Genomic DNA, 26802 nt, shown 5'->3' with positions numbered 1-26802 from the left:
CTTAGGTACAGACAGAGTATATTTTTTTGGGGTAAGGCGTGCCGTACACGTGGTTTGAAAGTAGTGTAAAATCTGATCAATCCCTGCTGCTGGTTTCAGATCCTTTAATTAACCATTAAGTAAGTATCAGCTCCTTAAATCTAGGGAAAACATTCATATTGTTTGCCTGGATTCTGCTGCAGTGCTTATTCAATATCAGTCCCAGCACGAGAGACGATGGAACAGAAAAACAGGATGACATCACTCTCCTCCTTAATCACGTCAGTTAAACCTCTTCCTGTAGTGAGACGCCCTTTAAAGTCCTCATGAGACGTCCCAGTATTCCCAGTTGTTACAGTGAAGAATTTCATGTATTACAGCTGATTACATTCTACACAAAACTATGATGTTAATGTCATTTCGTCTCTTTCCCAGAAACACAAGTGTTCTCTCACCTTGGACCTCTATGCAACATCCTCTACAGAATCGCTTGCCTGTGTTTTGTGTCTCCTGGGGAGAGTATCAAGCACTGTATATCAACCTCAAATATGTGCCTCTGGTATATGCAATAGGCACATTTGTTATTTACTTAATATAAAACATAAACCATTTGGAAATATGGATCAGTCTAAAATGTTCACTTTTTGTAAGCAGTAGCCTACAGTAGAATAAGATAAATGTAAGCCTACATGTTTAGGCATATTTACCCTGTCATTCATATTTATTTTTATTTAGTTGGGGGTTGTTTTCAATGATGTTGCAGAGCAGGATGTCGAGTAGGCAGTTATTTATCACCCCGCCCTAATCTATGGATCACCCCTGGCATGTCAATAAAATACAAATACACGTCGGTGCAATACCCTCCTTCATATCTCAACCGTTTGTAGCAGGCTGCAGGAATAAATAAATAAATGTTGCAGTAAAACTACAGTAGTCAGCAGACATTTTAGCCAAAGTGTCAGCAGGTCAAAACCAGTGGCAAATAAATACCAAACTCTATGTTGCTTTAATAACCCTAGTCGATCTTCTGTCAGTGTCACTTGAATCCAAGCAGAGAACCCAACCAGTCAATTGAAACATAGGGTTTGGATAAAGAGAACCATACACAGTGTATATATACAGTGGGGAGAACAAGTATTTGATACACTGCCGATTTTGCAGGTTTTCCTACTTACAAAGCATGTAGAGGTCTGTAATTTTTATCATAGGTACACTTCAACTGTGAGAGACGGAATCTAAAACAAAATCAACAGAAAATCACATTGTATGATTTTTAAGTAATGAATTTGCATTTTATTGCATGACATAAGTATTTGATACATCAGAAAAGCAGAACTTAATATTTGGTACAGAAACCTTTGTTTGCAATTACAGAGATCATACGTTTCCTGTAGGTCTTGACCAGGTTTGCACACACTGCAGCAGGGTTTTTGGCCCACTCCTCCATACAGACCTTCTCCAGATCCTTCAGGTTTCGGGGCTGTCGCTGGGCAATATGGACTTTCAGCTCCCTCCAAAGATTTTGTATTGGGTTCAGGTCTGGAGACTGGCTAGGCCACTCCAGGACCTTGAGATGCTTCTTACGGAGCCACTCCTTAGTTGCCCTGGCTGTGTGTTTCGGGTCGTTGTCATGCTGGAAGACCCAGCCACGACCCATCTTCAATGCTCTTACTGAGGGATCTCGCGATACATGGCCCCATCCATCCTCCCCTCAATGCGGTGCAGTCGTCCTGTCCCCTTTGCAGAAAAGCATCCCCAAAGAATGATGCTTCCACCGCCATGCTTCAAGGTTGGGATGGTGTTCTTGGGGTTGTACTCATCCTTCTTCTTCCTCCAAACACAGCGAGTGGAGTTTAGACCAAAAAGCTCTATTTTTGTCTCATCAGACCACATGACCTTCTCCCATTCCTCCTCTGGATCATCCAGATGGTCATTGGCAAACTTCAGACGGGCCTGGACATGCGCTGGCTTGAGCAGGGGGGACCTTGCGTGCGCTGCAGGATTTTAATCCATGACGGCGTAGTGTGTTACTAATGGTTTTCTTTGAGACTGTGGTCCCAGCTCTCATTGACCAGGTCCTGCCCTGTAGTTCTGGGCTGATCCCTCACCTTCCTCATGATCATTGATGCCCCCACGAGGTGAGATCTTGCATGGAGCCCCAGACCGAGGGTGATTGACCGTCATCTTGAACTTCTTCCATTTTCTAATAATTGCGCCAACAGTTGTTGCCTTCTCACCAAGCTGCTTGCCTATTGTCCTGTAGCCCATCCCAGCCTTGTGCAGGTCTACCATTTTATCCCTGATGTCCTTACACAGCTCTCTGGTCTTGGCCATTGTGGAGAGGTTGGAGTCTGTTTGATTGAGTGTGTGGACTGGTGTCATTTATAAAGGTAACAATTTCAAACAGGTGCAGTTAATACAGGTAATGAGTGGAGAACAGGAGGGCTTCTTAAAGAAAAACTAACAGTTCTGTGAGAGCCGGAATTCTTACTGGTTGGTAGGTGATCAAATACTTATGTCATGCAATAAAATGCAAATTAATTACTTAAAAATCATACAATGTGATTTTCTGGATTTTTGTTTTAGATTCCGTCTCTCACAGTTGAAGTGTACCTATGATAAAAATTACAGACCTCTACATGCTTTGTAAGTAGGAAAACCTGCAAAATCGGTAGTGTATCAAATACTTGTTCTCCCCACTGTATATCACAGGAGGTTGGTGGCACCTTAATTGGGGTGCACAGGCTTGTGGTAATGACTGGAGCGGTATTAGTGGAATGGTATCAAATAGATCAAACACGTGGTTTGATGCCATTCCATTTGTACCGTTCCAGCCATTATTATGAGCCGTGCTCCCTTCAGCAGTCTCAACTGATTTTAAATATATATATATTGTGCCTTCGGAAAGTATTCAGACCACTTGACTTTTTCCACATTTTGTGACATCACCTCATCAATCTACACTCAATACTCCATAATGACAAAGCAAAACAGGTTTTTATAAATGTTTGTAAATTTAAACAAAATAAATAATGGAAATATGACATTCAGACCCTTAACTGAGTACTTTGTTGAAGCAGCTTTTGCAGCGATTACAGCCTTGAGTCTTCTTGGGTATGACGCTACAAGCTTGGCACACCTGTATTTGGGGAGTTTCTCCCATTCATCTCTGCAGATCCTCTCAAGATCTGTCAGGTTGGATGGGGAGCATTGCTGCACAGCTATTTCAGGTCTCTCCAGAGATGTTCGATCGGATTCAAGTCCGGGCTCTGGCAGGGCCACTCATGGACATTCAGAGACTTGTCCCGAAGCCACTCCTGCGTTGTCTTTGCTGTGTGCATTGGGTCATTGTCCTGTTGGGAGGTGAACCTTCGCCCCCAGTCTGAGGTCCTGAGTGCTCTGGAGCAGGTTTTCATCAAGGATCTCTCTGTACTTTGTTCCGTTCATCTTTGCCTCGATCCTGACTAGTCTCCCAGTCCCTGCCACTGAAAAACATCCCCACAGCATAATTCTGCCACCACCATGCTTTACCGTAGGGATTGTGCAAGGTTTCTTCCAGACGTGACGCTTGGCATTCAGGCCAAACAGTAAAATCTTGGTTTCATCAGACCAGAGAACCTTGTATATCATGGCCTGAGAGTCTTTTGGTGCCTTTTGGCAAACTCCAAGTGGGCTGTCATGTGCCTTTTACTGAGGAGTGGCTTCCGTCTGGCCACTCTACCATAAAGGCCTGATTAGTGGAGTGCTGCAGAGATGGTTGTCCATTTGGAAGTTTCTCCCGTCTCCACAGAGGAACTCTAGAGCTCTATCAGAGTGACTATCGGGTTCTTGGTCACCTCCCTGACCATGGCCCTTCTCCTCAGATTGCTCAGTTTGGCTGGGTGGCCAGCTCTAGGAAGAGTCGTGGTGGTTCCAAACTTCTTCCATTTAAGAATGATGGCGGCCACTGTGTTCTTGGTGACCTTCAATGCTGTAGAAATGTTTTGGTGCACTTCCCCAGATCTGTGCCTCGAAACATTCCTGTCTCAGAGCTCTACGGACAATTCCTTCGACCTCATGGCTTGTTTTTTGCTCTGACATGCACTGTCAATAAGAAGTATTTTTAAACATTGGTGATGTACATAAGACTACTGTGTGCACCTCCGCTGGCAAAATCAATGCCTTAACCAATTGTGTTACCGCTAAGACCAGCTTTCGGTCCTTCTTAAATATCCCTAGTTGCGCTGACTTAAATTGGCATATTGGCACAAGTTTTTAAGGACACACCTAAAATATTTCCACACCTCCCATCTCAGTGCAAGCAAGCTGATGTTAGACAGGTAAATTGCTGAACCTGGCGTAAGGGGTGGAAAATGCCAGTGCACCAGTTTTTACATGACGAAATTGCAAGGGAAAACCAGCCACGTCGCAGACACCGACGTCTTGCTTCCGGACAAGCTAAACAACTTCTTCGCCTGCTTTGAGGATAACACAGTGCCATTGATGAGGCCAGCTACCATGAACTGTGGGCTCTCCTTCTCCGTGGCCGAAGTGAGTAAGACAATGCTCAGAACAGCTGGCTGGAGTGTTTACGGACATAATCAATCTTTCCCTATCCTAGTCTGCTGTCCCCACTTGCTTCAAGATGTCCACCATTGTTCCTGTACACAAGAAATCAAAGGTAACTGAACTAAATGACTACAGCCCATAGCACTCACTTCGGTAATCATGAAGTGCTTTGAGAGGCTAGTTAAGGATAATTTCACCTCTACCTTACATGACACACCCTAGACCCACTTCAATTTGCTTACCGCCCCAATAGATCCACAGACGATGCAATCGCCATCGCACTGCACACTGCCCTATCCCATCTGGAGAAGAGGAATACCCATGTAAGAATGCTGTTCATTGACTATAGCTCAGCATTCAACGCCATAGTACCCTGCAAGCTCATCATTAAGCTCGAGGCCCTGCGTCTGAACCCCACCCTGTGCAACTGGGTCCTGGACTTCCTGACGGGCCGCCCCCAGGTGGTGAAGGTAGGAAACAACACCTCCACTTCGCTGACCCTCAACACTGGGGCCCCACAAGGGTGCGTGCTCAGCCCCCTCCTGTACTCACTGTTCACACATGAATGCGTGGCCACACACGCCTCCAACTCAATCATCAAGTTTGCAGACGACACAACAGTAGTAGGCCTGATTACCAACAATGACGAGACAGCCTACAGGGGAGGAGGTGAGGGCCCTAGGAGTGTGGGGCCAGGAAAATAACCTCTCACTCAACGTCAACAAAACAAAGGAGATGATCGTGGACTTCAGGAAACAGCAGAGGGAGATCCCCCCCCCCTATCCACATCGACGGGACCGCAGTGGAGAAGGTGAAAAGCTTCAAGTTCCTCGGTGTACACATCACTGACAAACTGGAATGGTCCACTCACACAGACAGTGTGGTGAAGAAGACGTGACAGCGCCTCTTCAACCTCAGGAGGCTGAAGAAATGTGGCTTGGCACCTAAAACCTACACAAACGTTTACAGATGCACAACCGCCTGCAACCGCAGAGCTCTCCAGAGGGTGGTGCGGTCTGCCCAACACATCACCGGGGGCAAACTACCTGCTCTCCAGGACACATACAGCACCCGATGTCACAGGAAGGCCAAAAAGATCATCAAGGACAACAACCATCCGAGCCACTGCCTGTTCACCCCACTATCATCCAGAAGGCGTGGTCAGTACAGGTGCATCAAAGCTGGCACAGAGAGACTGAAAAACAGCTTCTATCTCAAGGCCATCAGACTGTTAAATAGCCATCGCTGCAGCCCTATATACATAGACTTGAAATCACTGGCCACTTTAATAATGGAACACTAGTCACTTGAATAATGTTGAAATATTTTGCATTACTCATCTCATATGTATATACTGTATTCTATTCTGTTCTACTGTATCTTAGTCTATGCCGCTCTGACATTGCTCGTCCAAATATTTATATATTCTTAATTCCATTCCTTTACTCTAGATTAGTGTGTATTGTGTGTCTTGTTGTGAATTTGTTAGATATTACTTGATAGACATTACTTCACTGTTGGAGCTAAAAAAAACACAAGCGTTTCGCTACACCCGCAATAACATCTGCTAAACACGTGTATGTGACCAATAAAATGGCACTGGAATGTGATTACATAAGAGAGGCCAAATGTGCCAAGAAATTCCAGTGAGTGATCAAAACAACCAGATGAGCTTCCTCTTAAAGACCACCTCCCCGTAACTACTTTCATCATCCAATTGTCACTGCAAGCTCCAGAAATGAAATAAAGGGGGAAAGATTGCTTTATCTTTTGGATGAAGTTGGATGTAGCCAAGCAATAGGAATTTGTGATGACTCAAGCTGTGGCTTTTTAGTGAGCACTTAGTAAATACATCTCTCCCAAGGGGGCCAAGGTAAATGAATCTCTTAAACACAGTGCCTTTTCCAGATCATGGTGGGAGGACAACACAACATATGACTCCAGATCAGGAAATGTACTGTAGCCTGTAGGGTCTAAGAATAGCCACTCTAGCCCTCTGAGGAGCGTTGGGTTTGATGACTTGATATAAATGTGCACCATTCGCCTGCAGCCAGCATTTAAATATAGCTGATCTGGACATAATACAAGAAGACAACAAGCACCCCCTCCCCATGCCATCTCCTCATGCCCCCCCGTCCCCGCGCCATCATCCCCGGGTCTGTTGACAGGAAGGCAGGGTGAGAGATATGGTTTATGTCCAGAGAGGAGGCTCCTGTTACACACGGTACGCACCAGCTGTGGATGACATGCTTTTTCACCTTGACCATGGCCGGTGACGCGCTCCCTTCGATACATGTTCATACAGTATGTGGTTCCCCCTTCCATTAAACAGTGATTTCTACAGCCCCAAGCACATGGAGTTAGAGTGTAGACATTGGAGGATTATTTGAGGGATTGTGGAGTTTGAAGAGAAGATCATACCATTATTATAAGTTCATAAAGTAACTATTTAAAAACACTGGAAATATCCTGTGAATTGTCATGACATAAATAATGTACATACAGTTGAAGTCGGAAGTTTACATACACTTAGGTTGGAATCATTAAAACTGGTTTTTCAACCACTCCACAAATTTCTTGTTAACAAACTATAGTTTTGGCAAGTCGGTTAGGACATCTACTTTGTGCATGACACAAGTAATTTTTCCAACAATTGTTTACAGACAGATTATTTCACTTATAATTCACTGTATCACAATTCCAGTGGGTCATACACTAAGTTGACTGTGCCTTTAAACAGCTTGGAAGATTCCCAAAAATGATGTCATGGCTTTAGAAGGTTCTGAAAGGCTAATTGACATCATTTGAGTCAATTGGAGGTGTACCTGAGGATGTATTTCAAGGTCTACCTTCAAACTCAGTGCCTCTTTGCTTGACATCATGGGAAAATGAAAATAAATTAGCCAAGACTTCAGAAAAAACATTGTTGACCTCCACAAGTCTGGTTCATCCTTGGGAGCAATTTCCAAACGCCTGAAGGTACCACGTTCATCTGTACAAACAATAGTACGCAAGTATAAACACCATGGGACCACGCAGCCGTCATACCGCTCAGGAAAGAGACGCGTTCTGTCTCCTAGAGATGAACGTACTTTGGTGCGAAAAGTGAAAATCAATCCCAGAACAACAGCAAAGGACCCTGTGAAGATAGTGGAGGAAAACAGGTACAAAAGTATCTATATCCACAGTAAAACGAGTCCTATATCGACATAACTTGAAAGGACGCTCAGCAAGGAAGAAGCCACTGCTCCAAAACCGCCATAAAAAAGCCAGACTACGGTTTGCAACTGCACATGGGACAAAGATCTTACTTTTTGGAGAAATGTCCTCTGGTCTGATGAAACAAAAATACAACTGTTTGGCCATAATGACAATCGTTATCTTTGGAGGAAAAAGGGGTACTTGCAAGCCGAAGAACACCATCCCAACCATGAAGCACGGGGGTGGCAGCATCATGCTGTGGGGGGTGCTTTGCTGCAGGGGAGACTGGTGCACTTCACAAAATAGATGGCATCATGAGGAAGGAAAATTATGTGGATATATTGAAGCAACATCTCTAGATATCAGTCAGGAAGTTAAAGCTTGGTCGCAAATGGGTCTTCCAAATGGATAATGACCCCAAGCATACTTCCAAAGTTGTGGCAAAATGGCTTAATGACAACAAAGTCAAGGTATTGGAGTGGCCATCACAAAGCCCTGACCTCAATCCTATAGAAAATCTGTGGGCAGAACTGAAAAAAGTGTGTGCGAGCAAGGAGGCCTACAAACCTGACTCAGTTACACCAGCTCTGTCAGGAGGAATGGGCCAAAATTCACCCAACTTATTGTGGGAAGCTTGTGGAAGGCTACCTGAATCGTTTGGCCCAAGTTAAACAATTTAAAGACAATGCTACCAAATACTAATTGAGTGTATGTAAACTTCTGACCCACTGGGAATGTGATGAAAGAAATAAAAGCTGAAATAAAACATTCTCTCTACTATTATTCTGACATTTCCCATTCTTAAAACGAAGTGGTGATTCTAACTGACCTAAGACAGGGAATTTTTACTAGGATTAAATGTCAGGAGTATCGAAAAACTGAGTTTAAATGTATTTTGCTAAGGTATATGTAAACTTCCGACTTCAACTGTATGCTCCCATTTAGTCCTAAGTGCTGAGTTGTCCAGCTGTAGTTTTCAGAGCTGTGTGTTGTGGTGTTCCGGCGTCAGATGAGTATTATGTGATTGGTACAGGGAGCTGCTGAAAGACCACCCGTTCTTCTACGTACCAGACGTAATAGACAAGCTGAGCAGCAACGCCGTCCTCACCACAGAGCTGGTCCCCGGCTTCCCTCTGGACCAGGCTGAACAACTCTCCCAGGAACTCAAAACGAGGTCAGAATATGCTGCATCTGTGTTCAATAACAAATACATTAACAAAGGCCACCATTGTGTATTTTTGTACTTACTACATACTTACTTATTGTACAGTGTGTAAATGTGGATTTTGATGTGTGTTTTCTGCTTGCCAAGCTTGTTTTGATGTGTAAAACAAACGCCACGACAACAACCTAATTTCTGTCACCTCACCCACCAAAACACCTGCTACAGTGTATTACTGCCCCTTGGTGGTGAAAATGCAGACTGAAAAATGTGTGTTCCTAAAGTATCTTTCTCTCTCTCTGCCTCTGTCTCTATGTGTGTGTCAGATCTGTGAGAATATCCTGAAACTTTGTTTAAGGGAGCTGTTTGAGTTCAGATACATGCAGACTGACCCCAACTGGTCCAACTTCTTCTATCGACCCACAGACACACAGAGTGAGTCTGCCTTTTAACTCTTGTTATCAACTTCATCATTAGTCCTGTAACTAATTTTGGTGACCTTCCTAAAGGTCGTCTGTGTTTAAATGGATCTTGCGTCTTCTTGGTGTCTTCTGTAGAGCATGCTAATCCTATACAGCCCTTTAACTTCGGAGCCCAGAGCACCATGGAGCGCATCCACAACCTGATCCCGGTTCATGCTGAAGCAGCGCCTCACCCCGCCCCCGAGGAGACCTACTCCCTCCACCTCAAGATGGGCAGCTCCTTCCTCATCTGCTCCCGTCTCGACACCAAGCTCGGCTGCAAGAACATGTTCCAGGATGCCTATAACAACTACTGGAGGGACCGCCCCAACCGACCAAGCCAGTGACGGACACCGCAGAGGGCCAATCGCAGGGCTTCGGCAGCAGGGTTACAGAGGGTGTTGTGGACTATAAGGGGAGGGATGTTGACCCTAGCCAGACTTGCTCTGCTGTTAATGTAATGTATATGGATGGCACTTTTTTTCCTCGTCCCTCCCCAGAACCAGAATCTGTGTTCGTGTGTGTGTATGTATGTGTGTGTGTATATAATTTTTTTTGTGTGTGTGTTATTAGGAGTATCCAGTTAACATATTCACAAGATGTATCAGATGGTTGGTTGTATAGGTTGGGATAAATGCCATGATGTGTGTCTGAGAGAGAATCGTAAAGCTATTGTGAAATCAACACAGTTGGTTTCTTGTGACGTGGGGATATGATACTGTCTAATGGGCATAAAACCAGTTGTCATGAGACACGAGTTACCTATGTTGAAGAACAGTTAATATACTGTTAATGACCCATATTCTCCAGCATGTGGCAGTAGTTCTAGTGTCCTATGAGGACAAAACAAATGATAATATGATGCATACAGAAGTCTAAAAGGACGTTTTTCAATTTTTTGTTGTACTTATGCATAGTGCACACATTACCAGGGTACAGACCAATTCCTGTTGAGGGGGAGGATTTGAGGACAATCTCCTGTTAAGCCTATCCCTATAAACACATTACATTTGGGCCACCTGAAATATCATAATAGATTTATCAATGATATGCACTGTCAAAACATTATTGCACTGTGTCATGACACACTTATTTCTGCAAGGTAGATATGGTTGATGGTTGGATCATGGGACATGGCCTTACTTCCAGTGCCTGAGGAAATAAGAACATGTATTCTCATTGACTGATCTATTTTACCATGGGCCTGTAGCACCAAAATTGAGTGTTTTGGCACCAAAGTGTTCTTCCTGTGGCCTGGTGGGCTTATGACATTTTGACTATGGTGTCGTTTATTAACAGTGGGGAGTGACAACAGCAGGTTTTGCATCAGTTGACAAAACTATCATACTAAGTATCAAAACCTAACTGCTGTTTTGTCATTAAAGCCTATCTTTACTTTGTGATGGAAAGATGGTTGAGGCAAGAGAACAGTGATCCTAAATCACTTATTTTGTGTGACAATAAATGCAAACATGCCTATAGTATTTCTAGAAGGATGCTTAGAAATGAATACCGCTATGCATCTTTATATTGATATCAGAAGAAGAGTTGGAAAAAAATATGATTACAGTTTTTCTAATCAATGACATTCTTACCAAGGGTTGTGATAAATATAAAAATATTAAATATTTGACTCAACACTTGTCCTAATCAATGTTGCATGTGTACTCTTAATTTTTTTATGAAAATAAGAACAACTTTATGAGCATCTGCATCTTTATTTTGTTATTTAGCTTTGGAATAGATTGGTACTTTATTAGTCCATATGCAGACATAAATTCCTCACAACACAATTGAATAAGTCTATGTACATTGATATCACAAGAGTTTGAGGGAAAATCAATGTCATTATTACTAAGTTATTCAATAATTTATGCAACACTTGTACTTGTCTTATTCTATGAGAAGAATTCAGAACATTCATAAGCAACAAATTCTCATACATTTTATTTGTCACATGCGCCGAATACAACAGGTGTAGACCTTACCGTGAAATGCTTACCTACAAGCCCTTAACCAACAATGCAGTTTTAAGAAAAATAGTTAAGAAAATATTTACTAAATAAAGTTAAATAAAAAGAAAAAAGAAAATACCAATAACGAGGCTATATACTGTAGGTCCAACTATACTGTAGGTCCAACTATACTGTAGGTCCAACTATACTGTAGGTCCAACTATACTGTAGGTACAACTTTTCAATCTCTGATGATTGAGGCATAATGTCACAAAGTAGGTAACACCTTAAACAATAAGTGCTTCTAATACTAAAAGTAGAACAAGCTGAAATTCACAAATACATATGAGGCATCCCATCTTCAATGATTCACTCACACCAGAGGTTCTAGAGGGATAAGTCAAATTTTGTCCTTAATGAGTATCAAGATAATCTTTCATTTGGTTCACTACACAGATTGTGATATGCTTTATTCTAAACTAGACTGAGTCAACAATGCCCTGGTTGGAAGTTGTAGAATTTTTGGTTTTTAAATAAAGTTGGCGGCGTTGTAATCTTGTTACAGACTTCAGACTCTTTGTGTTGCCACAATGGGGCACTTAATGTCTGTAAGTACTGCTGTTGTATTTCTGTAAGGCCTTATGTATGAGAGTCACTGCTTCATCATTTGTTTTACAACGCAGAAGTCCCACAGAGTCAAGGAAGAGAACATTCACTTCCTCCACTATGTTATTGTGGTAAGATGCAGATCTCCGGCTTGTGACAAAGTTTTGATCATAAGTATGGTGCATCACCACCTGAATGGCATTTCTGTTACCTGTTGAGAGACAAAACGATGCAATCTTTAGAAAAGTACTTCCACAAAAAAATATTTGGAGACAAAAAGTAATTCTACAACATGGACCAATACATCCTGTTGAGTAAAATGAAATCCCATGATAGAAGTAGTATTGACAATTGTTTTCGGTCTGGAATACTTTAACTATCATGGTGTAATCTCAAAAGGCTTTCCTACCTGGAACTTGGCTCATGGCAGCCTCAATGTCAGTTCCCACACGAGATGTAACAGGACAGAAGACCATCATGACTTGGCAGTCCTCTGCACTGGTCTCCTCTCGCTTAAGTCCCAGATTATCCACTTGTTTCATGAGTGCAAGGTGAGTGTTCAGGGTTTTCCCACACACTTGCGAATGGACTTTAACTACTTGAAACAAAACATAATTAAATTACAACACTACATACAGTATATCCCCAAGATGTTGCATACAAAAGAAAAGTGGTGGATTTCCATTCCAGTCATTTCACGCTAGAAAGCTAATCACACGTCAGCTATCACAGCGGAGAGGGGAGGAGAGATTTATGCCAATTAGATTGATATGAACGGTGGACTGACAGGAAATGCATGAACAAATGATTTTCGATTAGTACAAAGCATATCCCAAGAATCTCACCTGGCAAATGTTTTGTTTCATTTCCTCTGAATAGAGTTTCACTGAAGAAGTGGGAGAACTTCCACGAACTTCCAGGTTCTTTTCCTTCCTTATCTTTTTGGGCCTGGATGCTACCATCTACGGATGAGGACCTATCTGAAATTAGCAATTCAAATCAAACTTTCTTAACACATTATTGTTTCCAATTCCTTAAAGAGGCAATCAGTGATTGCTACATCTATTTTTTTACTTAGAAATGAATGATACTTTAAAGGATTGAATGACATTGAACAGTTTTTAGGCTTTGATAATGACCTTTGTCATCCACATCTGTTCTTGGTCGTTTGGGGTGGGTCTCTACAGCGCCTAAGGCTGAGGACAACAAAGTATTATGAATGAAAATCCAATGTTTTTGCAGCACATTCTTGTGAGTCTGTGCAAGTCATTGTGGTTGGCTTTGCCAGCTGTAAAAGGGTTTAAAAACATCTATAGAATTCTTACGTTTTGATAACGTGCTGTGTTTAAGATTTTGAGTTACCTGGTCGTTCTGAAGCGCCTTTAACAGATTTTTTATGTACTGAAAAATATTGAAGATTGGGGCTGTTAACTGAGTAATTCCAAACTAAGACAAGACTGTGTTCGAGCGCCATTAACGTCCCAATAGTGAATGTCTTGAATGTTTAACTTCTCAACAAAATTATACTATTCATGAAATCTACGTGTTTACAATTTTTATACCATTATCTATGTCTTGTGATTCATGAAGGATGAGCTGGTTTCCTGATGTAGCAGAGTCAACTGATGGGGACACAGCATTGCCCTCAGCCTCCATGGGCTCTTCTTTATTGTAGCTCTCAAGTAGTTCAACATGTGCCTGAATGAAGTGCAGGGCTTTGGCAAGCTGCTTCTCCAAATCTCTAAGAATAGGGACGTAGCCATGTAACACTCCCCCAGGAACAAGTGCATCTGTAAGCAGAAAGTGACCAGTGCATAACATTACAATTACAACCAAAGAGACACCACAAATGTATTGGGTGACAGCTATGCTGAAAGTCCTTGAAAAGGGACTTACTCTTCATGACACCAGCTGAAATGAAGTCCCTAACCTCGTAAATAATTAAATCGATAGGTTTAGCTGCGTCCTAAGAAACAAAAAAGGTTGAGAAAACATGGGGGGATTAGTACATACAATGGAATTGCACATTGAATCAAAAACATTCATTCTATTAACTATCCTGAATGATCCCACAAAGTGGTACAGTAGCCATAGAAGCTTTTGGGGCTATACCAACCTGTTTAGATTTGGTTAGAAGTTCACTGATCCTCTTTCTAAGTTTGAAATGCTCGAGGCCTGGCAGAAGTTCGTTCAGATCATCTCTTGTTAACTCTTGAATATCAATGTCCTCTTTAATTCCAGCTCCTGAAAACAAAATATGATGTAATTAGGAACCCAGTTGACAACGACTGACGATACAATGCATAAAGCTCAGTGAGATATGATAACTTACTTGCAAGGGCAGATGCTGCATCTGGTGAGAAGCTCCTGATTTGCTTTTCCAAACTTATCCTTGGCTAGGAGGAAGAGATTGATAGGCTAATTATTATTGTTCACAGGCTTACACAGCTGCTTACTGTATAATTTAATTGTAGTTACCTGAATCATACTTGTATTGTCACAATGATGCACTGCAGTGCAGGGAAACAGGATTTGATCCCCTCTGCTCTGACCACCTCCCTCTGCTCTGACCTGTCATTCGTAATTTGACCAAGTAGCAAAGTCTGAAATTAGACCACACATACCTCCAGGTTTTCCAGCTCAGGGGCATCACTGGCTTCTTCTGCTCTGATTAGTTCCCAGAACTCATCATCCTGCAGCTGAGTTAAAATACACAGTACACATACAGGTAAGTGTGCATGAGGAGTATTACAACTACGTGTTATTTCCCTGGACGTTACTATTCTAAACTCAAGCTAGCTTTTTCCCATTTAATTGGGGACACAATGTTCCTCTTCATCTAAATGATCATATCGAATAAAGGTGAACTACCTTTGGATGTATTTCTAGCATTTCCAAAATCTTTCTAATTGCTTCTTCATTGCGAGGACACTTCAGTGTGTGCTGTCTGACAGAGTGATAGACCATTTCGTCAACATTAAAGAGAGGATAGCATTGGTGTTTCTCTACAAGTAGGGTGAGTCAACATGTTTTTCTACTTGCACGATGCACGCACACACACGCACACTCAGAAATCAGAACCATGGACAGCCACATCATATTTAGCATATTTAGCTAACTGTATGATTTCATTGTAGTTACCTGACTCATACTTGTATTGTCACACTGATGCTGCTGTAGGGAAACAGGATTTGATGTCCTCTGCTCTGATCTTGAAACGATAACAGATTCAGGACGGTAGGCCTATTCTGATACAACGTCACAACACTTTCAGATAGAAAATACATTGTGCCCAGAGAATACATTTTCCTTACTGTTCCTTGCTGTAAAAGGTACATTTATCAACGTTCTGCACAATTCAATAAGCCTGGGCCATCAAATTACGAATTCACTGATTGGGGCAAGGGAAGAGTCATTAGGCCATGAGTGGATGCAAAAATTACAAATATAAACTCACCTGCTGCTGTTTATGGACCTTTATTACGCTGCCTAGGTAAGACCCACGGAGAAACAGTCACTGTTTAGAGTGTTGGATGAGTGGGACGTCAAATACTGCAAATTCTCGTGAGGAATACAAATCTAGGAAAGAGAGGCAGATTGAACATTTGCAGCATCATTACACTCTTTAATGGCTGTATTTCACTGACGCTGCAGAGACACACACACAGGATTGCCTGTTACTGAAATACATAATTACATCGATTGTGGCTGAGGCAAGATATATTAGCCTAGTCAGCCGATAATGCAGGGGCAATAGATGTGCACTATCGTCTAGGCTTGATGTGCATTCCCGGTAATACACTCGTGTCCCCTGTGTACCGGTGTGTACATAAAGCATCCTCTATTCAAGCTGCAATCAAGCTTGATACCCCAACAGTATAAAATGGGCTTCCCCCCAAAGTCCATAGCTTATTGCTTTTGGTTGGTCATGACAGACAGCCACTACGCAGATGCACAGCAGGTATCATGGTCGCAAGGCATATGAATTAACAGTAGCGGTGCGTGCGTAAAATCACTGGGAAAGCCAAAGCTATATTACAGCCTACACTGTATGTGTTATAATATTTGCATTGTTTGCTGTTAATTCATATGCCTTGCGACCGTGATATATAGTCCTAAAGGCCGAGACAATTAGAAGACACAGTGGCAGAATACATTTCAACCACACCTTTGTTTTAACACAAAACCGGACAGCAACCTCTGTCTGGTGAAGTCCATTGCATATAACAGACCTACAGCATGGTTAAGCAAGTTAATGTTTCCGACATTTTCGGACCACTAAACAACTATTGATTTAGAACCATAGAGAGGTACCGCAAGTCGCAAAGAAAACAGGAGCTGCCTCCACTATTCCAGCACCATTTCAACTAAAACATTTTAACATCATCAAATCACCTCTGCTTCGTCTAATACAGTGACAACTAAAAGATACCGAAAACAATTTAGTCCAATCAACATAAGCTAAATATGATGTGGCTGTCCATGGTTCTGATTTCTGAGTGCGCGTGTGTGTGCGTGCATCGTGCAAGTAGAAAAACATGTTGACTCACCCTACTTGTAGAGAAACACCAATGCTATCCTCTCTTTCATGTTGACAAAATGGTCTATCACCCTGTCAGACAGCACACGCTTTAATTTTTTGTTGTCCTAGGCTACCTGGCTACAATGCTTGCTCGCTAGCCTAACTTCCATTCATGGGCAATGTTAGCTCCCTAAGCGTTTCCAAGGTATGTTAATGCAGCTGCAAAACTACAACCTGGGTGTCACCTTAAAGCCTGGGCCGGAAATGTACATCAGCAACGCTCTGAGCAGAGCAACAACACAAGGCAGGAGGACAGATGCACCAAACCACAGCACACTGTGAGCAGGCACAGAAATGCAATGTTCCAAACCACAGGTTCCGCCAGATCTTATAGTGCACAGAGGTGGATGAGGACTTACAGGACTTAATGTCAGTAGTTCTTTCAGGATGACCAGCTGTGAAAGAGGACACATCTTTGAGTGTAAGAGACTATTGGTCAAGGACATGTATCCAACTGCTCAGCCTATAATGAATATGCACGAGCACATCAAAATGAATCAATGATGTCACATGACATCCCAGAGCGCCCATGGCAAACATTGAGCATGGACCTTTTTGCATATTTTATTTTTATTTTATTTCACCTTTATTTAACCAGGTAAACCAGTTGAGAACAAGTTCTCATTTACAACTGCGACCTGGCCAACATAAAGCAAGGAAAGGACTTCCTGATCATGGTTGATCATTACGCAGATTACTGGGAGGTGGAGCCAGACGTGTCAGCTGACACGGTCGTCACACGATGCAAAGTCCAGTTTGCCAGTCATGGACAAACAGGCTGTGTAATCATGGAGAATGGGGGGGTGCTATGATTAAGCCAGATTTATAACAATTGCAGAGTGTGGATTCACTCGTCACCTCCTCCCCTCACCATCCACGAGCCAATGGAATGGCAGAGTCAGCTGTCAAGAGAGTGAAAGGCTCATGCAAGAGGGCCAAGCTAGACGGTATGGACATATGGTCAGCTATACTGCAGTGGTGCAACACGCCCACAGAGGGGATGGACAGTAGCCCTGCACAGAGTCTGATGTTGCGCACTCAAGTCATTACTGGTGGCACCCAACCTGCTGAAGCCCTCTTAGGTTATGGGTGTCACCAGTAGCGGTGCGTGGGTAAAATCACTGGGTAGGCAAGAAAAAAAGCCATCATACAACCTATGTTTTGTGATAATTGCGTTGTTTCTTTATAACCTGTTAATTCACAGTGCCGTGCATTTGTGGACGCCAAGGGAAGCCAGGCTTCCCCAATTTTCTTTACAAAATATGAATATATGTATAAAATAATTTATCTTTCGTAATTTTCCTTCAATTGTCAAGAGGCTGAATGTATCTCACAGGAGAAAGCATCCGAGCAAGCGAAACAGCGCCCCTCTGTCTCTCTTCGTGTAGGCCATCTGTCTGATGCTGTCTGGTCCAAACGAGTATGACATTGTTGCTGCCTGTAGCATTGAATGCAAGGGAAGCCAGCGAGCATTTGGACTCCCTTAACAATCAGTGTTGAGCTAAACTGAACGGGCTCAACTGTGAATGGTCCTGGCGAGAAAAAAAAAAGTGTCAAGGGAAGCCAGCTTGGATTTGGCGTCTCTCCTATCAAATCACTTTGAGAGCATACATCATTAACAGAAACAACTTGAATTGTTGCATCTTGTTGTGTTGTTGTTCTTCAGTGGCTAGCTAGCTAGCTAGCTAGCTAAAATGGTCCCTTTGCTAAATTAGCCATGGATGGAGATAGGGATTTGGACTTGTGGTTTACTTAATTCTCCGTACTGGCCAATGATTATAACGGCGATTCTGATCAACCAATAATTCATACAATGTTGTGCCCCTGGCCTGAGAGGATGGAAGTTCAATATGTATAGTAGTTAGATTTAGAAGGCTAATGTCAACTGCACAGAGGAACAGCTTCTTGAAGATCAACGGCTTATGGTCTGTCTCAGCTGTTATTAACTCTCTGCCATATAGATAATGATGAAATCTCTGGCAAGCAAATACAATACTAAAACATTCCTTTTCTATTTGAGTTGAGTTTTGCTCCGTTGGCGTTGATGCTCGCGAGGCAAACACCACGGCTGTCCCTGTTGCATTAAGCAGCACCCTAACACAGTGGTTCTCAATCCTGGTCCTGGAGACCCAAAGGGGTAAACATTTTTGGTTTTGCCTTAGCACTACACACCTGATTCAAATAATCAAAGCCTGATGATGAGTTGATGATTTGAATCAGGTGTGTAGTGCTAAGGCAAAAACAAAAATATGCACCACTGGACCAGGATTGAGAACCACTGCCCTAACATGCCGACCACACCACCGAGCAGTGCAAAATAAATGTACATATACATGTCAGTCAGTCATTTCATCCAAACTGCTCATGGGGGTGCCACAGGGTTCAATTCTTGGGCCGACTCTTTTCTCCGTGTATATCAATGATGTCGCTCTTGCTGCTGGTGACTCTCAGATCCACCTCTACGCAGACGACACCATTTTGTATACATCTGGCCCTTCATTGGACACTGTGTTAACAAACCTCCAAACGAGCTTCAATGCCATACAACACTCCTTCAGTAGCCTCCAACTGCTCTTAAACACTAATAAAACTAAATGCATGCTCTTCAATCGAACGCTGCTGGCACCCGCCCACCCGACTAGAATCACCACTCTCGACGGGTCTGACCTAGAGTATGTGGACAACTACAAATACCTAGGTGTCTGGTTAGACTGTAAACTCTCCTTCCAGACTCACATTAAGAATCTCCAATCCAAAGTTAAATCTAGAATCGGCTTCCCTATTTCGCAACAAAGCCTCCTTCACTCATGCTGCCAAACATGCCCTCGTAAAACTGACTATCCTACCGATCCTTGACTTCGGCGATGTCATTTACAAAATAGCCTCCAACACTCTACTCAGCAAATTGGATGTAGTCTATCACAGTGCCATCCGTTTTGTCTCCAAAGCCCCATACACTACCCACCACTGTGACCTGTACGCTCTTGTTGGCTGGTCCTCACTACATGTTCGTCAGTCAAACCCACTGGCTCCAGGCCATCTATAAATCACTGCTAGGCAAATCCCCGCCTTATCTTAGCTCATTGGTCACCATAGCAGCACCCACCCGTAGTCTGCGCTCCAGCAGGTATATCTCACTGGTCATTCCCAAAGCCAACACCTCCTTTGGCCGCCATTCCTTCCAGTTCTCTGCTGCCAATGACTGGAACGAATTGCAAAAATCTCTGAAGCTGGAGACTCTTATCTCCCTCACTAACTTTAAGCATCAGTTGTCAGAGCACCTTACCGATCACTGCACCTGTACACAGCCCATCTGAAATTAGCCCACCCAACTAACTCATCCCTATATTGTTATTTATTTTGCTCTTTTGCACCCCAGTATCTCTATTTGCACATAATCTCTTGCACATCTAGCATTCCAGTGTTAATACTAATTGTAATTATTTTGCACTATAGCCTATTTATTGCCTTACCTCCATAACTTGCTACATTTGCACACACTGTATATTTTCTGTTGTATTTTTTTGACTTTATGTTTTTTTTACCCCATATGTAACTCTGTGTTGTTGTTTTTATCGCACTGCTTTGCTTTATCTTGGCCAGGTCGCAGTTGTAAATGAGAACTTGTTCTCAACTGGCTTACCTGGTTAAATAAAGGTGAAATAAAATGTGCATCTGCGTTTCCAGGTTCTATTTTAGACACTTGACGCGCTGCAAGTCCCACCTCTCCCATCTCCTCATTTGTTTTTAGGAGCTGTGGGGATCTACATTTACATTTACATTTTAGTCATTTAGCAGACGCTCTTATCCAGAGCGACTTACAGGAGCAATTAGGGTTAAGTGCCTTGCTCAAGGGCACATTTACGTCATTTAGCAGACGCTCTTATCCAGAGCGACTCACCAATTGGTGCGTTCACCCTATAGCCAGTGGGATAACCACTTTACAAATAAATCTATTTTCTTATAACTAGATGTGATGCCTAGCTTAGAAAGAATACATTAATGATTAAACATAATAGGTTTGTGCTGTACTGATATAGATTGTTTAACATAACAAGCTGTGATTAATGTGAGGAACCGTTAGGGGGTAGGCTGAGACAGGCTTGTGACTCACACACACAGCCTCTTTGTTAAACCGCTCAAGGACAAAGTACTGCAACATGAAGAAGAAAACTATGTCTGAGGTTGCTGACTCGAGACAAGTTGTAAAGATAACAACTAATGCCTGGCAACAGTGAAGCGCCAAGGGACTGGGACCAGCCTGTGCGCCATCGATAGGTTGGGTAAGTTTAAACCACACTCAGCCTCTACTCTGACAGGCCCAGCAGGGAGCAGGAACTATCTCGGTCAGAGTATTTAAAGAAGAACTTATAACAAAAGATCAGTTCTCTGACTGCCCTGCGTGGTTTTTCAGTGGGCCCGTATATACGAACATCATATTTACCATTCAAGTGTTTGCATTAATTAAAATACTAGTCTATTTTAGAAGACGTGTATTGACCTCTTTTTGTCCTATACCAGATTTGAATTGACGCAACTTTACAGAGCATGCACCCACATGTATGACTCACCGATTTTGTATGACTCAACAAGGGTCCAAATTCAACAAAGATCCAGCAAAAAAAAGGGCCTTATGCATTTCAGGTAAAATAACAACCCAATGTTCATTTTCCAGGACAAATAAGCTAGCAAAAGGTAAGCTAGCTAAATGTCCATGTTTAATGTGTGTTTCAACCTATCCCCAAATGAATATAGTTGGTTTACAGTTGGTTTTTGGTATTTTAACCTGCATGTCTTGAATGCGTCGGGAGGGGTAGACAAAATCAACACACGCATGATGGTGAATGCAGACTCACATGCGGAGCCGGTTCAGTCAGCATGTAATCCATTATTGCTTGCACCACTCTGCACAGAGACCGGTTTCGAGACTTCGTAGTACCTCAGAACACGTGTGAACGACACCAGGAGCTTTATTTCCTGTACAGCTTGGTCATGTTTAGGCACCCAGTGACACACACTGTCCTTGTCCAGGAGCCGGCAAAGTGGCTCACACACCTCAGACAGCTTTGGCAGGAACTTTGCCAGGTATGTCACAAAGCCAATGAAACGCTGTACTGCCTTGGCATCAGTGGGTGTCGGCATGTCCAGTACAGCCCAGGTCTTCTCTGGGTCTATTTTCAGTCCCTCAGAGGATAGTATGTGTCCATGAAACGGAACTGCTTTCAGCTTGAACTGCAGCTTTTACACACAGAGCCTGAGCCTCACCTCCCTGCACCGCTCCATCAATGTGCGCAGGTTGTTGTCGTGTTGACGCTCGCCTCTTCATCAGAGTCCCCGCATCAGACACAAGAATATCGTCTGTGATCGGCTCGATGCCTCGAAGGTCCCCCAGCAGTTCATGTTGCTTACGTTGATAGATCTCGGGGGCCATGGACACGCCAAAGGGAAGTTTCAGCCATCTCATCCTCCCCATGGCGTCCAGAATTTAGTCATCCGGATGCTGTCCTCATCAAGTTTACACTGGAGATAGGCATCTCTGGCACCCACGAGTGTAAATACGCGTGCCATGGGCAGTTTACAATACATCCTCTAATGTTGGCATAAGGTAGTCAGACCTTTTCACTGCCTTATAAAGGGGCTTTGGGTACATACATCATCTGATATTTTATGGCTTGGCAACCACGACCATGTTGCTTAGCCAGGGCATCGGCTCAGTCACTGGGGTGACATGTCCATAACGCTCATGTTTATGTAGTTGGGCTTTCACTCATGCCTTCAAGGCTACAGGCACATTCCGTGGTGCATATTGCACAGGGGCGACCTCGAGTCCATTACACAGTGGTGTAAAGTACTTAAGTAATCAAACTTGAAAGTACTACTTAAGTAGTTTTTTGGGGTATCTGTACTTTACTTTACTATTTATATTTTTGACTACTTTTACTTTACTACATTCCTAATGAAAATTAGGTACTTTCTACTCCATACATTTCCCCTGACACCCAAAAGTACTTGTTACATTTTGAATGCTTAGCAGGACAGGAAAATGGTCTAATTCACACAGTTATCAAGAGAACATTCCTGGTTATCCCTACTGCCTCTGATCTGGCGGACTCACTAAACACATGCTTCGTTTGTAAATGATGTCTGAGTGTTGGAGCGTGCCCCTGGCTCTCCGTAAATTAAAAATATAAGAACATGGTGCTGTATGGTTTGGTTAATATAAGGAATTTGAATTGATTTATACTTTTACTTTTGATACTTAAGTATATTTTAGCAATTACATTTACTTTTGATACTTAAGTATATTTAAAACCAAATACTGTTAGACTTTTACTCAAGTAGGATTTTACTGGATGACTTTCACTTGAGTCAATTTCTATTAAGGTATCTTTACTTTTACTCAAGTATGACAATTGTGTACTTTTCCACCACTGCCATTACAAAGTGGCAACCTGGTCTCAGAGCATTTCGTATTAATATGATATGTTACATTTCGTATGGTATGTATTATTTTGTGGATGTCCATCATCCATTTCTCATGATATGTTATGAATTTCAATTTGTATTATATGTTATGAATTTGCTAAATGTACAATATGTTAGGAATTTGCTAAACGTACTATATGTTACGAATTTACAAAAAACTAATTCTATGTTACAAATTCTAGCTAAGTGGCTAATGTTAGCTTGCTAGCTAAGGTTAGCTAGGCTAGGGGTTAGGGTTAAGGTTAGGGTTACATTTAGGAGTTAGGTTAAGGTTAGGGTAAGGGATACCTATAGGGTTAAGGTTATGGTTAGAGTTAGGGGAAAGGTTAGCTAACATGCTAAGGAGTTGCAAAGTAGCTCAAAAGTAGTAAGTAGTTGAAAACTTGCTAATTAGCTAAAATACTAAAGTTGTCCATGATGAGATTCGAACTCGCAACCTTTGAGTTGCTAGACGTTCACCTTACACACCCACCCCGACAAACCACCCTAAGTAACCATCTGTCTTATGTAACAATACCATACATAACATATACTAATTTGAGTGTCTCGGATTTAAATTTACTATGTTACGTCTAGTCTATGAGACCAGACTGTAAGTGGACATCTCCTGGCACAGACTCCACTGGATCATTGAAAACGTCAGAATATGCGCTCAATGCCTCTTTGGGGCACTGCTCCACTTTGTTTAGCTCCCCTGGAATTGTGACAGTCATGACTCCTAAGCGCTCACAAGTAGAACCAGAGAGTAGTGGGTTTTGGTCTGACTCACAACTTCAAAGAGTAGCTTGTGCTTCACCCCCTTAATGACACTGTCTGTGTGATATCGCCCCATTTACCAAATTAACTCTCCTGAGTACAGTTTCAGCGGTGTGTTGCTTGCCTGTAGTGGGGTATTTGATGATATTCTCTCTTTCATTCTCCTACTCTTAACATGTTGCCCCTGTGTCAAACGGGCATTATTGTCTTTTATTATTCTGTTTTAGCTGCACAAACCATTTCTGGCCCTGAGAGTGACCTGTACTGATGCAGACCAGTTCCTCACTGTCAGAGCCTCCCTCTCTCTATATAGTATCCTCCACAACATGCACTTTCTTTACTCAGCGTGATCGTTCCCCTGCCTGACACACCTTCGCAAAATGCATACCAAGCCTAGACAGACGATAGTGCATGGGCGCTAGTTCTGCACTATCGGCTGCCCATACTAGAAAAATATACACAAATTAAGATTACCCGTTCGTAGTCTATTTACCGCATAATACTGTCACGACGTCAACCAACACAGATAATAAACAAACTAGTCACAATCAGGTTTCACGAGAAGGTGGTCTGTGTCTGTACTTTCAGAAACGTCCTCCTGATTTCTAGTAATCAGAAAGTGAAAGTGTCAGCAGGCTATCACAGCCCATTGGTTGGTCGGGGATAACGTTCAACTCATTACACGTCACCCGACCGTCTCTATGGCTTTGACAAAATAAATCGCATCCTTTATCTATTCGTTTTTATTGTTTTCTTGCACAACAGGTCATTCATGTCACAACAATACCCAATTTTCTGACAAGGTCAAATAGCATTACACAATGCAAGTATTGATTGGTTTAACAAAAATAATCTGCATGAATTTGTGAGTTCATTGACTCATATATTAGGCATAGTCATGTTTTTGTCTAAGGCATGTTCAGTATATTATTTAAGCAATAAGGCCCGAGGGGGTGCGGTATGTGGCCAATATATCACAGCTGATGATGCGTTCATAACTAAGTGGGAGGTGGGAATTTACCAGTGGATGCATTCACGTGCCTCAAACTCGTTTAGAAACGGTGATTGGCTAATGGCCAACAAGCTGCGTAAACCATAAACTAAAAGTACATCTATCATGCTTGTAAACAAATTATAGTTAAAAAACCATATTACTAGATAGCTTTTCATGAATTGTTTTGTTTTGCATTTAACTGTTGAAAATGCTGTTATAGAGGTCATTTCCTTAGTAGGTGACGTTAGAGGTCATCATGCGGGAGAAGTGGGAGCTCAGGATGATGGACCAGTTTCCCACTAGTAATGACCAGTTGGAGGGCCGGTCAAGTGGATTTTTCCCAGTCGTATGTGTTAAATTCCAACTTGGTTACAAACGCAGCATGAGGGCTGTTTTTAGGAACAGAGCAAAGATACCGCCCTTAGCCGTGGTATATTGGCCATATACCACAAACCCCCAAGGTGCCTTTTTGCTATTATAAACTGGTTACCAACATAATTAGAACAGTAAACAAGTCATACCCGTGGTATATTGTTTGACATACCACAGCTTTCAACCAATCATTATCCAGGACCCAGACTACCCGGTTTATATGTCGCGTTCACATGCTAGTCGGAACTGAGAAACTTTGACATTTTCGACTTGCTAACTGGTTGTAGTTATACATGTGCCGCATTCAACCACTTAGCAAGTCAGACATTTCCGAATTCCGACCAGCACGTGAACGCGGCAAAAATGTCTCATATAACACAGCTTTCAGCCAATCAACATCCAGGAACCAAACTTCCCAGTTTGTAATATTGAATTATTGGATTGTTTTATCACAGGTATAACCATCTCAGTCATTATCAATCTATTGATTGTACTAAGTACCATTGATCTTAGAATCAGACTCCTATATCATGTTTGTTTAAGCACACATTTTTGGTTTATGTTTGATGTTGTAGCCTAGGCCTATGCATAAAGTAAATATACAGGTACACGGCTTGGAAAGAGCATATACCACTACATGTTATAGTAGCCTAATTTCAGATGATTGAGGTTCATGTGTCCATTTCCCCTAATAATGAAAACAATAAATCACAAAATGTAATAATCATCAGAAAATGTACTTTCTGCAATTGATTTCATTTATAGTCATTGGATGCATTACAAAAGGACCACACAATGTGTATGGTGCTCAGTAAGGGGGAAGTATCAGAATCAATATCAGTATTTATGCAATAGCAGTATTTATGCAATACTGTTTACACACTTCTTTATCTTATAAGGGGAGTGTTCTGGTCCTCTGTAAGACATACAATGGAGGGTCGAAAACCACGGCAGATAATGTCACAACAGCAGCAGCAGATGTTGAGGAAATTGCAACAACAGCTTGTCTCCTGAGAAGAGATTAACATACTGCATGTCAACTTCCTTTGGAAAGAATTAGATATCATTTTAGAGCAACCAAAATATTTGATTTCTAGTTTATAACATAAAAAAATATCATGTTCATATTACTAATAAACATACAAGTGTAGAGTGAATGTGGAATACAACAAAGGTAAAGCAAACTACCATTGGCTGTACAGTTTGCCTCTCATGAGCCCTATTGACTCGTGCTTCATTTTTAGTCTGAAAGAAAAAGTGGAAAGAATAGCAACGTTTCTATTAGTTTCTATGGTACATTATCTACAGAGTGATTCAGTACTGAATTAAAACATTTAAAATGGTGATTAAATGATACAATACCTCAGGACGTATGTCAAGCTTCTTCAAAATGTCTTTGACTGCTGCTTCATTGCGTGGACACTCCAGTAGTCCTTTGCTCTCATGGAAGAGACAGTCCACTGTGAGTATTACATCACCTCTGGTCACTAGTCTGCTACTGTCAGGTACAGTGTAGTCTGGATCGAAGGAGTGATGCAGCACTACCAGAATGACAGGTTTACCAGCTGTCGAGAGAGGGGATAAAAATAACAATAATCACGTAAAACATACATTAATGTTTTGAAAATGTTCTTCATGGATATTGATTACCTGGAATCTGCTTCAGTGCTGCTTCAATATCAGTCCCAGACCGAGAGACA

At 42.2% G+C, this 26802-nt stretch overlaps 2 protein-coding genes across 3 annotated transcripts in view; both read right to left on the bottom strand.

Moving 5' to 3' along the window:
- Window positions 1-26802, bottom strand: part of LOC121548895 — a 53899-nt gene that overhangs the window by 6441 nt on the left and 20656 nt on the right. The window lies entirely within an intron of this gene.
- LOC121548903 lies at window positions 11869-13467 on the bottom strand. 2 transcript variants are annotated; one of them, XM_045210165.1, is made up of 5 exons: window positions 13275-13467; window positions 13052-13108; window positions 12758-12892; window positions 12322-12510; window positions 11869-12123 (listed from the first exon to the last, which is right to left on the bottom strand). In XM_045210165.1, the coding sequence occupies exons 1-5, from the start codon at window positions 13384-13386 to the stop codon at window positions 11906-11908; spliced, it is 711 nt and encodes a 236-aa protein (XP_045066100.1). In that variant the 5' UTR covers window positions 13387-13467; the 3' UTR covers window positions 11869-11905. The 2 variants fall into 2 exon arrangements, with proteins under 2 accessions (XP_045066100.1, XP_045066101.1); XM_045210166.1 differs by having other exon boundaries at window positions 12322-12507.

This window comes from Coregonus clupeaformis, chromosome 33, assembly GCF_020615455.1.
Source record: "Coregonus clupeaformis isolate EN_2021a chromosome 33, ASM2061545v1, whole genome shotgun sequence".
In the NCBI taxonomy this organism is placed as follows: Eukaryota; Metazoa; Chordata; class Actinopteri; order Salmoniformes; family Salmonidae; genus Coregonus; species Coregonus clupeaformis.
This window is presented reverse-complemented; position numbering and strand designations above follow the sequence as displayed.

Bases quoted from the DNA above. Each gene is read 5' to 3' on its own strand.
- LOC121548903 (XM_045210165.1), bottom strand. From the start codon at position 13,386: ATGGCGCTCGAACACAGTCTTGTCTTAGTTTGGAATTACTCAGTTAAC. The intron at 12,893-13,051 runs GTCATTATCAAA...TGCTAATTTCAG, and splicing joins AACAGATGTGGATGACAAAG to ATAGGTCCTCATCCGTAGAT. The intron at 12,124-12,321 runs GTAGGAAAGCCT...GTCTCTCAACAG, and splicing joins TGCCATGAGCCAAGTTCCAG to GTAACAGAAATGCCATTCAG.